Raw genomic sequence first — 14,631 nt, 5'->3', positions numbered from 1 at the left:
CATTTATTTTACATACTAATGTTCTTATGTGGAACTTTATCAAAAACTTTCTGAAAATCAGAATGCACCACATCCACGAGTTCACCCTTTTCTATTCTACTATTATGTATTCAAAAAATCCCATTAAGTTTGTAAAACATGATTTCACAGTGGTTAGCGCTGCTGCCTCACAGCACCAGGGACCCGGATTCGATTCCTGGCTTGGGTCACTGTGCGGAGTCTGCACATTCTCCCCATGTTTGTGTCGGTTTCCTCCAGGTGTCCCGGTTTCCTCACAGTCTAAAGATGTGCAGGTTAGGTGGATTGGCCATGCTAAATTGCCCCTTAGTGTCAGGTTCTAGCTAGGTTAAATGTATGGGGATAGGGCATGGGGGGGGCAGACTCGATGGGCCGAATGGCCTCCTTCTGCACTGTAGGATTCTATGAAATCCATGTTAACTTTGTCTAATCCCATTGATATTTTCTAATTGTCCTGTTATCTAGCATTTTCTCTATTACCGATATCTGTAATTCCCTTTCTTTTTTAAATAGCAAGGTTACATTTGCTTCTATCCAAACTGTTCGAATTGTTTCAGTACCTACAGAATTTTGGATGATGACCATCAATGCATCCACTATTTCCATGTCCACTCCTTTAGCACCCTGGGGTTTAGATTATCAAGCCCTGGGGATTTATCGACTTTCAGTCCCATTAATTTCTCCAGCACTATTTTTCTAGTAATACTAATTTCCTTCGATTCCTCCTCACTAGCTGCTAGCTCCTTAGTGTTGCTGGAAAGTTATTTGTGTCTTCCGTTGTTTAATTGCTCTGCTATCTCCTTCTCTGTTATAAGTTCCCATGTTTCAGACTCTAATTTGTCTTCACTAATCTTTTTCTTTTTATATACCTGTAGAAATGTTTACTATCCATTTGTATGTTACTTGCAAGTTATCTCTCATGCTCTATTTTTACCCCTCTTGATCAATCTTTGTCCTCCTTTGCTGAATACTGAACTTTTCCCAATCCTTAGGCTTGTTAATTTTGCCATTGTATCGCACAGTCGTTGAAGTAGTATGTTGACAGGTGTGAGTTTTTTTTTGTTTTTCTTTTCAGACTCTTCTGTCTGGTACCCCCTTTAAAAAATCTGCACATAACCTGGAAACATCATCTAAAATCCAGTCTCTGCCGCTTTGAGGAAAACAACTGTATGTCATTGCAGCATTTTAAAATTGTTTTGTTGGTACACAGCAAGAGATGCTAGTATGTCAGTAAGTAAAAAGCATAAGCAAATATGTTGACAGGCACAAAACTGAAGACCTCTGTGCAGTGCTCTGGTCAGAACATGGTATTGAATATTGCATCTTGATCTGCTTGCTGGGACGAAAAGGAGCTGTTGGAGATCATTGAGGGAAGTGATATAATTGTAAACGCTATAGATCACTGGAGTGGCTTAAAACACCTGGAGCAGCCATAGAGGAACAGAAGAGGAGTGACAGACAGAGAGAGAACAGTCCTGCAACAGAGTTACTGAAACACAGGCGAAGATCTGAAACTTCTGTGCAGGAAACACTGTTCTATATTCTGCTTTTGTTTAAAAGCCCCAGCAGAGATGGAAAAGCTTAAAGAACGAGACGGAGTGAAAGGACAATAAAATTATTATTTTTTATTTGCTTGTAAAACAGAATTGTAGTACTGTCCCAACCAGACTTTTGCAAGATCAATGACCAAGCATTGACTATTGATTGTTTGAATAGAATTAGGTACTCCCACCATATCTGTTCTGTCAGTGAGGCTGGAAAATTGTATATGTAAATTTTGGAATGTTTAACTTGTTGAATTCAGAATGCAACTCTAATTCAGTGCTTGACCAGTGCACTCCCAACTGAGCTGGGGAGAGGGGCACAAAGCAACTGCTGTAGCTGAGTTTTGAGGCACAGAGCTTCCAACGTGTCATTTTCCTCATTCGAGGATTCCCCTCACTGTGGTTGATAGGGCCCTGAACTGCATTTGACCCATCTCCCACACTTCTGCCCTCACAACTTCCCCTCCCTCCCAGAAGCATGACAGTGTTCCCCTTGCCCTCACTTAGGGTTCCCCTTGTCCTCACTTTCCATCCTACCACCTTCTGTATTTAAAGGATCATCCTGTGCTATTTCTGCCACCTCTAGCATGATGCCACCAACTAAACACATTGTCCCCTCCCTCCCCGTCAGCATTCCGAATGGACAATTCCAGCCGTAACACTGTGGTCCACTCCCATTACCACCGTATCTCCTTTCCATGGCACCTTCCCAGGCAATTGCAGGAGGGGTAATACCTGTCCCATTAACTCCTCTTTCCTCATTGTCCAAGGCTCCAAGCATTCCTTCCAGGTGAATCAGTGATTTACTTGTTCTTTCAATTTAGCCTACAATAGTTGCTGCTCACAATGTGGTTTCCTCTACATTGGGGCTATCAAAGGCAGACTAGATGACTGCTTTGCAGAACAGCCCCATTCCCTGACCTTCAGGTTGCTTGTGTTTCAATTCACCATCTTTCTCTCAGGCTTTCTGTCCACAGCCTGCCGCCGTGTACCAGTGAAGCAGAATGCAAGCTTGAGGAACAGTACCTCATCTTCTGATTAGGCACTTTTTACACTTTTTTAAAAAATCATTCATGGGATGTGGGCATCGCTGACTAGGCCAGCATTTACTGCCCATCCCTAATAGCCCTTGTTAAGGTGGTGGTGAGCTGCATTCTTGAACTGCTGTGGTTCCTGTGGTCTAGGTATACCCATATTGCTATTAGGGAGGGAGTTCCAGGATTTTGACCCAGTGACAGTGAAGGAACAGCAATATATTTCCAAGTCAGGATGGTGAGTGACTTAGAGGAACTTCCACTTTGTGTTCCCATGTGTTGGCTGCCCTTGTCCTTCTAGATGGTAGTGACTGTGGATTTAGAAGGTGCTACCTAAGGAGCCAATTGAGTTCCTGCAGTGCATTTTTTTGATGGTACACACAGCTGCTACTGTTTCTTGGTGGTGGAGGAAGTGAATGCTTGTGAAAGAGATGCCAATCAAGCAGGTGTCGAACATCTTGAATATTGTGGGACTTGCCTTCATTGCGATAAGTGGAGAGTATTCTGTGACACTCCTGACTTGTGCCTTATGGATGGCGGATAAGCTTTGGAGAGTCGAAGGCAATGAGATACTTGCTGCAAGGTACTTAGTCTCTGACCTGCTCTTGTAGCCAAAGTATTTATATGGCTAGTCCAGTTCAGTTTCTGGTCAATGGTAACTCCCAGGATGTTCTTAGTGGGTAATTTGGATATGGTTAGAGAGATGGTCATTGATCGGCACTTCTGTGGTGTGAGTGTTACTTGTCACTTGTCAGCCCAAGCCTGGACATGGGCTCTTTTAGTATCTGAGGAATTGTGAATGGTGTTGAACATTGTGCAGTCATCAGCGAACATCCCCATTTTCTGACCTTACGGAAAAATGGTCACTGGTGAAGCAGCTGAAGATGGTTGGGCTTAGGACATAACAGAGTTGTCATGATGGGAGATTTTAATTTCCCAAACATAGATTGGAATATCCCTAGGGCTAGGGGTTTGGATGGAGAGGAGTTTGTTAGGTGTGTCCAGGAGAGTTTCCTGACACAGTATGTGGATAAGCCTACTAGAGGAGAGGCTGTACTTGATCTGGTGCTGGCTAATGAACCTGGACAGGTGGAGGATCTCTCGGTGGGTGAGCATCTTGGGGATAGCGATCATAATTCTATCTCCTTCACGATAGCATTGGAAAGAGATAGGATCAGGCAGGCTAGGAAAGTGTTTCTCTGGAGTAAAGGGAAATACAGTGTCATCAGGGAGGAAATTAGACGGGTAAATTGGAAGGAGGCATTCTTGGGGAAAAGTACCGAAGGAAAGTGGAGGATTTTCAAGGAATGTTTGTCTGGAGCTCTGCATGACAACGTTCCGATGAGACAGGGGGGTGTTGGTAGGGTACGGGAACCGTGGTGCACGAAGGTTGTGATGAACCTGGTGAATAAGAAAAGAGAGGCGTACAGAAGGTTCAGAGAGCTAGGAGGTGTTAAGGATTTAGAGGAGTATACGGGATGTAGGAAGGAGCTTAAGAAGGAAATTAGGAGAGCGAGAAGGGGTCATGAGAAGGCCTTGGCGGGTAAGATTAAGGAGAATCCCAAGGCTTTCTACAAATATGTCAAGAGTAAAAGGATGAGATGTGAAGGCATAGGACCCTTAAAAGGTGAAGGGAGAAAAGTTTGGGCGGAACCGTTAGAAATGGCGGAGCTGCTTAATGAATACTTTACCTCGGTATTCACGGTGGAAAGGGATCTGGGTGGTTGTACTGCTGGTTTGCGGTGGACAGAAAGGATCGAGCATGTGGACATAAAGAAAGAGGATGTGTTGGAACTATTGAATGGCATCAAGGTTGGTAAGTCGCCGGGACCGGATGGGATGTACCCCAGGTTACTGTGGGAGGCGAGGGAGGAGATTGCGGAGCCTTTGGCGATGATCTTTGCATCGTCGATGGAGACGGGAGAGGTTCCGGAGGATTGGAGGATTGCAGATGTGGTCCCTATATTCAAGAAAGGGAACAGGGACAGCCCGGGAAATTACCGACCGGTGAGTCTAACCTCAGTGGTTGGTAAGTTGATGGAGAGGATCCTGAGAGACAGGATTTATGATCATCTAGAGAAGTTTAGTATGATCAAAAGTAGTCAGCACGGCTTTGTCAAGGGCAGGTCGTGCCTTACGAGCCTGGTTGAGTTCTTTGAAAATGTGACCAAACACATTGACGAAGGAAGAGCGGTGGATGTGGTCTATATGGACTTCAGCAAGGCGTTCGATAAGGTCCCCCATGCAAGACTTCTTGAGAAAGTGAGAGGGCATGGGATCCAAGGGGCTGTTGCCTTGTGGATCCAGAACTGGCTTGCCTGCAGAAGGCAGAGAGTGGCTGTGGAGGGGTCTTTCTCTGCATGGAGGTCAGTGACCAGTGGAGTGCCCCAGGGATCTGTTCTGGGACCCTTGCTGTTTGTCATTTTCATAAATGACCTGGATGAGGAAGTGGAGGGATGGGTTGGTAAGTTTGCTGACGACACCAAGGTAGGTGGTGTTGTGGATAGTTTGGAGGGATGTCAGAAGTTGCAGCGAGACATAGATAGAATGCAAGACTGGGCGGAGAAGTGGCAGATGGACTTCAACCCGGATAAGTGTGTGGTGATCCATTTTGGCAGATCCAATGGGATGAAGCAGCAGTATAATATGAAGGGTACCATTCTTAGCAGTGTAGAGGATCAGAAGGACCTTGGGGTCCGGGTCCATAGGACTCTTAAATCGGCCTCGCAGGTGGAGGATGCGGTCAAGAAGGCGTACGGCGTACTGGCCTTCATTAATCGAGGGATTGAGTTTAGGAGTCGGGAGATAATGCTGCAGCTTTATAGGACCCTGGTTAGACCCCACTTGGAGTACTGCGCGCAGTTCTGGTCACCTCATTACAGGAAAGATGTTGAAGCCATTGAAAGGGTGCAGAGGAGATTTACAAGGATGTTGCCTGGATTGGGGGGCATGCCTTATGAGGATAGGTTGAGGGAGCTTGGTCTCTTCTCCCTGGAGAGACGAAGGATGAGAGGTGACCTGATAGAGGTTTACAAGATGTTGAGAGGTCTGGATAGGGTAGACTCTCAGAGGCTATTTCCAAGGGCTGAAATGGTTGCTACGAGAGGACACAGGTTTAAGGTGCTGGGGGGTAGGTACAGAGGAGATGTCAGGGGTAAGTTTTTCACTCAGAGGGTGGTGGGTGAGTGGAATCGGCTGACGTCGGTGGTGGTGGAGGCAAACTCGTTGGGGTCTTTTAAGAGACTTCTGGATGAGTACATGGGATTTAATGATATTGAGGGCTATAGATAGGCCTAGAGGTGGGGATGTGATCGGCGCAACTTGTGGGCCGAAGGGCCTGTTTGTGCTGTGGCTTTCTATGTTCTATGTTCTATGACACTGCCCTGAGGAACTCCTGGACGCAAAATTGAGTTCAACAAATTCAGACCATAAACTCTATTCACCATTTTGATAAAAAAATTTCCAAGTGCAAGTCTAATCTTGTTTTTGTTTTCTGCCTCAGCTGACCTTCATTCTGCTGTTGACATCTATTCTGTAGCAATGCTCTGTTTCTTTACGACAAGTATTGCCACTCCCTTTGCCTTTCTTGCATGACATCTTTGATTTTTTATTTCCCCTGCCCTCTAACCCATCCCTGACTTGCAATTTCATTCTACCTGCGCCTCCTCCCTTTTTCAATAGCATAAAATCTGTCACATTTCTGCCTTTCTCTTCTGTTCTGAAGAAGAGCCATATTGGTCTCAAACATTAACTCTGTTTCAATAACCAAAAGAGAAAATGCTGGAAAATCTCAGCAGGTCTGGCAGCATCTGTAAGGAGAGAAAAGAGCTGATGTCTCGAGTCCAGATGACCCTTTGTCAAAGTTCTGTTTCTCTCTCCGCAGATGCTGCCAGACCTGCTGAGTTTTTCCAGTAATGGGATGCAAGTTGTAGTGGTCTCAGCTCATTTCTTAGAGAGCAACATAATGCGCAGCAATTTACCAGTGATACATGTAGATTTTATTAAGATAACTTGTAAAATAACATAGGAGCATTCCATTGGTCATTCAGCCCATCATGCTTGTTCCACCATTCAATACAATCATGGCTGCTCATCCATTTCTTTTTTCCCCATATTCCCCAACCAAGGGAAATATCTTTCCTGCATCTACCCTGCCTGTTCCTTCAAATACTTTGTAAGTTAGAATGAGATCACCTCTCATTAATCAAAACTGCAGAGAATATATGCCCAGTCTCTCCAATCTCTCTTCCTAGGACAGTCCGGCTATCCCAGGAACATGTCTGGTGAACCTTCATTGCACTCCCTTTATGGCAATAATATCCTTCCTATGGTAAGGGGACCAAAACTGCACACACTAATCCAGGTGCAGTTTAACTAAGGTTCTAAACAATTGAAGCAAGACTTTGCTACTCCTGTATTCAAATCCTCTTGTGATAAAAGCTAACATTCCATTAGCATTTCTAATTGCTTGCTGCACCTGCATGTTCGCATTTAGTGATTTATTGATAAGGTCACCCAGGTCTAATCTCTCTCCATTTAAGAAATACTCCACATACCAAAGTGAATAACCTCCTATTTTTCCACATAATATTCCATCCACTGTGTTCTTGCTCACTCACTAAATCTGTCCAAATCCTAATGAAGCCGTTTCACATCTTCCTCACCACACACATTCCCAATTAGCTTTTTGTCATCTGCAAACCGGGAAATATTAAATTTGCACTGAAAATCTCCATCCTTGTTTGTGGCTGGGATGCTCTGGGGGTGCTGCTGAAAGTGAATGGAGTTATGGCTAGAATGCCAAATTCTCCATTCTCGCTTGCAGTGGGGCAGCCATGGGCGAGATCGGGGAATCCCACCCCTGGTCCCCACGTCCAAGTGATTGATATAGGTTGTGAAAAGCTGGAACCCCAGTACTGATCCTTGTGGTACCTCACCAGTTACAGCTGCCAATGCGAGAATGACTGGTTTATTTCTCCTTTCTGTTTTCTGCCTGTTAACCAATCCTTAATCACACAAGGTTATTACCTCCTAACCCATGTGCTTTAATTTTGCTTTCCAACCTCCTGATGACTATGAAAATTCAAGGACACTATGTCTGATTTTGTTTTAACAATCCTGTTAGTAACATCCTTAAAAAAAACTCCCAACAGGTTCGTCAAACATGATTTCTTATGCATAAATCCATGTTGACTCTGCCCAATGAGATCATTGTTATCTAAGTGTCTATTTATCAGATCCTTTGTAACAGAATCCAGCATTTTCCCTACGAACAGCTCCGTTTTTTATCTCACTCTCTCTCAACCTTCAGCAGCTTCAGAGTGAGTGAGTTTTTTTAAAATAAAAAACAGACACAAAAGATCCTCAGACGTTGTCTTAGACATAGAATCATAGAAACCCTACAGTGCAGAAGGAGGCCATTCGGCCCATCGAGTCTGCACCGACCACAATCCCACCCAGGCCCTACCCCCACACATATTTTACCCGCTAATCCCTCTAACCTACGCATCCCAGGACTCTAAGGGGCAATTTTCTTTTTTTTTAACCTGGCCAATCAACCTAACCCGCACATCTTTGGACTGTGGGAGGAAACCGGAGCACCCGGAGGAAACCCACGCAGACACGAGGAGAATGTGCAAACTCCACACAGACAGTGACCCGAGCCGGGAATCGAACCCGGGACCCTGGAGCTGTGAAGCAGCAGTGCTAACCACTGTGCTACCGTGCCTGGGGATTGCTATAGTTTCACCTTCATTAAAAAGGAAAGTTGGACACGTATGGGAACCTGTTAGAACGGGCGAACTAATCCATGCAGAGAAGCATAAACCCCTAAAAACAAAAATAAAAATGTGTAACTCTGCATGGATGATACTCCAACCACATGGTGACTGGGTAGAATCCACAGGCAGGTCTGGGGGAAAATGCAAATCTTTAAGTATTCGACCATCAGGAACAATGGGAGAAACCTGGGCACAGATTGACTCATTACAACTAACAAAGATAGATTGGCCATGCTAAATTCTTCCTCAGTGTACCCTTCCACAGTAACTTCATTACATTGCTAATGTAAGCCTACTGGGGACACTCATTAATTAATAAAAAAATAAATTGTCGATGAAGTAATTTTTGCACTACGAACAAAAGACCTATCCTCATACCAAACCCATAAACCATCCAAATAAAAGGGAATGTCCCTACACCAACTTGCTCTGCCAACTAGTGCCCCCACACCAATCCAATACATACTACCCAAATCCACACCATGACATCCTGCCCACCACAACATAAAACACCCACAAAGAATAAAAAGTCACCCCATCCCACCAGCTCTGGGAGTCCCCTCACCCCATCCACTCTAACAGGCACACATGGGAGACGAAGGCGCCAAAACAGGAGAACACAACAAACCACCTTTCAATCAACAACCTACCCACCAACATCCCTATCAGGAACCCCCAGGACCTTTTTTGCCCACCCACTAACAAAACTTTTCTCCACCCTTTCTCTCTCTTCCCTCCCCCTGGAAAAAAACAGAATCTGACTCAACAACAGACACAAAACTTCCCCAGCCAGGAAACCCCCAAAAAAACAACTCTCCAACACACACACCACTTGGACATCCATCCCAGCCCCTGGAAACATGTAAACCCCTGACCTAGCAGCTCCCTCCTCCTAACACACACCAGCTCAACAACTACCTCCTCCCACCTAAAATACAACAAGGAGCAGACCATCATCATGTTTTCCTTTGTTCTATAATAATAATATAGAACAATAATAATATATAAGAAAAAGGCCCAGGAGGCAAGAAAACAACAAGCCACAAGATAAGGGCAAGGCATCACAAGGAGCAACCAGGGTTGGACGTGAGCCGAAAGAAAAGTGGCAGATCACGAAGAAAAGGGGACATGTCCTCTCTCTGTCTGATCCCAAAAATCTCTCTTAAATAATGGGGTGACATTTGCTACTTTCCAGTCTGCCCGAACCGTTCCAGACTCCATAGAAATTTCTGAAGGTGATCACCATTGGCTCCACTATCTCCTTTCACTAGCTATTTCCTTCAACACTGAGATGTTGAATACCAGGACCCAGAGACTTACCAACCTTCAGTCCCATTAATATCTCCAATGCTTACTAATACTAATTTTCGTCAATTCCTCATTCTCTGTAGTCCTTTGGATCTCTAATTCTGGGAGATTTCTTGCATTTTCCTCAATGAAGAAAGACACAAAGTGATCATTTAGCTTTGTTAGCTCCCATTAGAAATTCTCCTGGCTGTCTGTTACGGGCCCACATTTGCCTCAGCCAGATGTTTCCTTTTAACAAACTGTGTGAAGCTTTTACAGGTTGTTTTTTTGTAAGTTTACATTCGTCCTCTGTGCTCCCTTTATCATAATCTTGGTCCTCCTTTGGTATATTATAAAATGCTCCCAATCCTCAAGTTTGTGACTATTTCAGGAAAATGTATAGGCCTTTTAAAGCTTATGCAATCTTTAACTTCCTTTCATAGCCATGCTTGACTGATTTTTCTTTGTGTTTTTGTAACTTGAAGGAATGTATAGTTGCTGTAAACTATGTCATAATTCTTTTGAAGACTATCCATTGCCTATGCACCATCAAACTTTTTGATGTATTTTCCCAATCCACCTGAGCCTATTTCTCCGCATACTTTCATAATTCCTATTGTTCAAGTTTAACACCCTGGCTTCAGATTAAGTTTCCTCACTTTCAAATATAATGTAAAATTCTATCATATTATAGTCACTCATCCTCAATTGTTTTTTAAAGTTAAGGTATGGCAGGATAGCTCAGCCACATGGGATGTACGTCTTGAGATATACGGAAAGTCATGGATGCACCATGTGTCCTAGACGAACACATCTGCAGGAAGTGTCACCAGTTAGAGAAGATTGAGCTCCAGTCTTTGAACATATGAACATAGAAAGTAGGAGCAGTAGGCCACTCAGCCTCTCAAGCCTGCTCCGTCATTGAAAAAGATCATTGACTGTCTTCTCAACTCCACATTCCTGCCTGCACCAGATAACCTTTCGCTTTCTTGTTAATCAAGAATCTATCTAGCTCCACCTTAAAAATATTCAAAGATTCTGCTTCCACTGTGTTTTGAGGAAGAGAGCTCCAGAGCCTCATGACTCAGAGTCCCCCCACCCCCAGCTTCACCAATCTCCCCACACTCCAAACTCTCATCATCTCACTCTGTTTGCAACCTGCACGCTCTTTGCCAAATGCAGATCTGACCCACAGTGCCACAACCCCCACAAAGGGCAAGGAAGCAGGTCATGAATCTACCCCAGTAAGAATGGGATAGAGAAGAATTAGAAACATTCATGCAGTCGGAATTTCTTTGTGTCTTCTCTGATATTAGGGAACCATTTCATTAATACTGAAGAATTATTTTTGTATAGTGCATGTACAGTAATTCAAAAAGATGGATAGTGTGGACAAGCACAGGAAATCAAAAACAAAGAAACTAGATGTGGATTAGTCCCATTTAAATGGAGTAGGTCAAAGTTTTGAATAAGTATGACAAGTTTTTTTTGGTGCCATGTGGGGAACTGAGGTAATATTTGATGTGATCTTTAAATGGGTTGAATTTTCACTTACAAAACCACGCAGTACATTTAGTTTGTGGCAAAAGTGCTTAATATTTTACTATCTTTAATAATGGTCATGGTATATGCATCCATATGGGCCTTATCAGTTATGCCAGTTGCTGTTAACAACAGTGATACAAGTCTGTGGCTAATAGAAGAATTTCTGTTCAACCTTTTTGTAACATCTCATTAATTTACTGTGTGGTATATCTGCTATTTATAAGCTCACGCTGACTTGTGATTAATTAGTGTACTTTGACTCCTAAACCTAATTAAGTGTCGTTTTCTACGCGGAAGCAGTGAGCCAGGTGGTGTTTAAACATCAAATTTGAGAAGAATTGTTGATGTAATTTAATTGCTGGTTATCAGCTGCTCCCCTATTCAAGTGAAGTAGAGCTGTTCAGTGACACCGCCCTGTTCACTCCCTTTCCCTCCCCCACAACGCACACTGAAACCAAATGGTGGCAGCTTTACATGTCTGTAATTTCCTGTCACATGAAGCAATTGATTCAACTGGACGATAATCTAATATTTGCAATGCCTTAATACGTGGTAACAAACCGGAGATAGAGAATTAGTTGGAAGATATATTTTTGCAGGCTGTTTAGGAATCTAAATACCTAACTGAGCTAGAGGCAAAATATTCTTCATGACCTGAGAGAGAGAAGTGTCTATTTTGACGACTTCAATTTGCCTTTCAATGAAGTGCTCCTTTTATTGTGCAAAATAAGTGGTTGTCATTTGAGTTGAAGGACTGTATTGGATTGTCACAATAGTGTGTTAAAAGGTTAATTTGCATGACCTCAAGATTTACCTGGCCCTTGTTGTCTGTTGTCATCAATGCTAGAATTATTGCCCCACCACATCTGAAAGATTTCTTCAGGCTAATAACGTACATTTTCAGGGAGAGTGTCGATTTGGTATACCACCAAAGCCTAATTGAAAAGACTCTCAATTAGGACTTTTCTAGACCGGGCCATTCCGAACAGTTCAGAAATGTTCTGTTGGACCTTTTAGAGTGATCCCCTTGAATCAAATTGATTTATTATTGTCACATGTATTGGGATACAGTGAAAATTACTGTTCTTGCAAGCTTTTACAGACATAATGTACACAGAGTACATAGAAATCATGGAAATCATAGAAACCCTACAGTGCAGAAGGAGGCCATTTGGCCCATCGAGTCTGCACCAACCACAATCCCACCCAGGCCCTACCCCCACATATTTACCCGCTAATCCCTCTAACCTACGCATCTCAGGACTCTAAGGGGCAATTTTTAACCTGGCTAATCAACCTAACCCGCACATCTTTGGACTAGGGCGAAGGAAAGAATAGGGTGCGGAATATAGTGTTGCAGTTACCAATAGGGTGAAGAGAAAGATCAGCTTAATATGCAATAGGACTATTCAAAAATTGGAAGAAGTTGTTCTCAAGTTGGTTGGTACGTGTTTTCAAACTTTTGTATGGAAGTCAGTATGTCCAGGGTGCATGAGGTCCTTGATTATGCTGGCTGCTTTTCTGAGGCAATGCGAAGTATAGATGAAGTCAATGGATGGAGGCTGGTTTGCATGATGGATTGGGCTACTTTCACAACTCTTTGTAGTTTCTTACAGTCTTGGTAAGAGCAGGAGCCATACCAAGCTGTGATACATCTGGACAGGATGTTTTCTATGGTAAGATGGATGCATAGATGTATAAGATGCAGCTGAATAGGTATTGTAGACTTGGCCACTTTACAGTTCGAACAAATACGTTATTGCAAGGTGCCACATCATATTGGGAGGGAGTGGGGGTGAGGGCTTCCTTGCAGCAACTCTCTGTCAAGCTTCTATAAAAATAGGTATCTTTTAGATATAATAATTGGGAATCTCCTCAGTATACTGACTGCTGTTAATATTGATTTTTTTTTGAGAATTTTGAGATCTGTGTAGATGATGTTTTAAAAATCATTTATGAGATGAGTGCTGCATGCAAGGCGAGCATCTGTTGCCACCCCTAATTCCCCTTGAAAAGGGGTTGATGAAATTCTACCTTGACCACTTTGCTGTTCATGTAGTGTTGTTCGAAAGGGTGTTCCAGGTTTTTCACCCAGTGAAAGCAAAGGAACAACAGTACAGTTCCAAGTCAAGGTGGTGTGAGACTTGGAGAGGATCTTGTCAAGGAGGGGAACTCATCAAGTGGTCCCATGCATCTGCTTCTAGGTAGTGAAAGTTGCAGGTTTGGAAGGTGAGATCAAATGAACCACAACAGGTTGCTTCAGTGCATCTTGTAGATGGTACATACTGCTGCTACTGTGTGTTGATTGGTATATAGGATAGTGATCAAGTGGTCAGAACCTGCCTCTCATGGAATGGCCTCTTAAGCCATCAGCAAAGGTGGTCTGTTTTGCCCTAGATTATGCCAAGTTTCTTGTGTTGTTGGAACTGCACTCATCCAGTGGAGAATATTCCATCATATTCCCGACTGGTGCCTTTTAGGTGGTGGACGTAAGAACATTAGAAATAGGAGCATGGAAAGACTGTTTGACCCCCTCAAACCTATTCCACCATTCATTACGGTCATAGCTGACCTTGTGGCAAAGATCTGCTTTGAGGATGCTTGCAGGTATGACATGAAGGCTCTCTAAATATTGATTATTGCACCTGGGAGTCACTAGCTGATGACAAAGAGAAAGTTGTGATATCTCCTGTAGATTCACCTGCACAACCACAATGATCAGTGGCTGCAGCTGCAGAAATCAACAACCCACAATGACACTTAACAGCTTCATGTGTGGCACTTGTGGCAGAACCTGCCTCTCATGGAATGGCCTCTTAAGCCATCAGCAAAGGTGAGCCTCATGAAGAGACCTTGTCTGAACTGGTTTGTTTGCTGCTCATTTCTGGTGGGTGGAAGGATGCTATCAGAATTTTAAAAATTTACTTACAGGATGTGGGTGCAACTGGCTGAGCCAGCATTTATTGCCCATACCTGCCCTCCATTTCAGAGGGCATTTGAGAGTCAGCCACATTGCTGTGGATCTGGAGTAATGTAGGCTAGGTAAGCTTTCCTTCCCTAAAGGACGTTAGTGAATCAGGTGAAGTTTTCTCTTCGACAATTGACAATGGTTTTATGGTCATCATTGCACTTTTAATTCCAGAGTTTTTTTAGTTGAATTCAAATTTCGCCATCTGCCATGGTGGGATTTGAACCAAGGTCACCAGATCTCGCCCTGAGTCTCTAGATCACTAGCCCAGTAACAATACCACTACGCCACAGCCAGCCCAGTAGCAATACCACTACGCCACAGCCTGCCCAGTCTCTCTCCACTACAATCATTCCGCTCCTCTTCCTGGGCCTGATTCTTTGGGAATTATAATACAGTGGAACTGAACGCACAGCTGTTCTGATTTTCCTAAAACATAAAGCTGTAAATTAATA

The 14,631-nt window shown here is 43.5% G+C and overlaps 1 protein-coding gene across 15 annotated transcripts in view; it reads left to right on the top strand.

Moving 5' to 3' along the window:
* The window catches only part of LOC144509397 (protein 4.1-like), a 233,803-nt gene that overhangs the window by 74,098 nt on the left and 145,074 nt on the right, over positions 1–14,631 (top strand). For 2 of the 15 annotated variants that reach the window (XM_078238202.1, XM_078238201.1), the window contains exon 1: positions 1,220–1,248. The exons of the other annotated variants lie outside the window; for them this stretch is intronic. In XM_078238202.1, the coding sequence (XP_078094328.1) occupies positions 1,235–1,248 (14 nt within the window). In that variant the 5' untranslated portion in view covers positions 1,220–1,234. Of the gene's footprint in view, positions 1–1,219; positions 1,249–14,631 lie in introns of those variants that run through there. 15 annotated transcript variants of the gene reach the window in all.

The sequence above is a fragment of the Mustelus asterias genome, chromosome 21 (assembly GCF_964213995.1).
Source record: "Mustelus asterias chromosome 21, sMusAst1.hap1.1, whole genome shotgun sequence".
In the NCBI taxonomy this organism is placed as follows: domain Eukaryota; kingdom Metazoa; phylum Chordata; class Chondrichthyes; order Carcharhiniformes; family Triakidae; genus Mustelus; species Mustelus asterias.
Note: the sequence above shows the minus strand (reverse complement) of the source record. Positions and strands in the feature narration are given on the sequence as shown.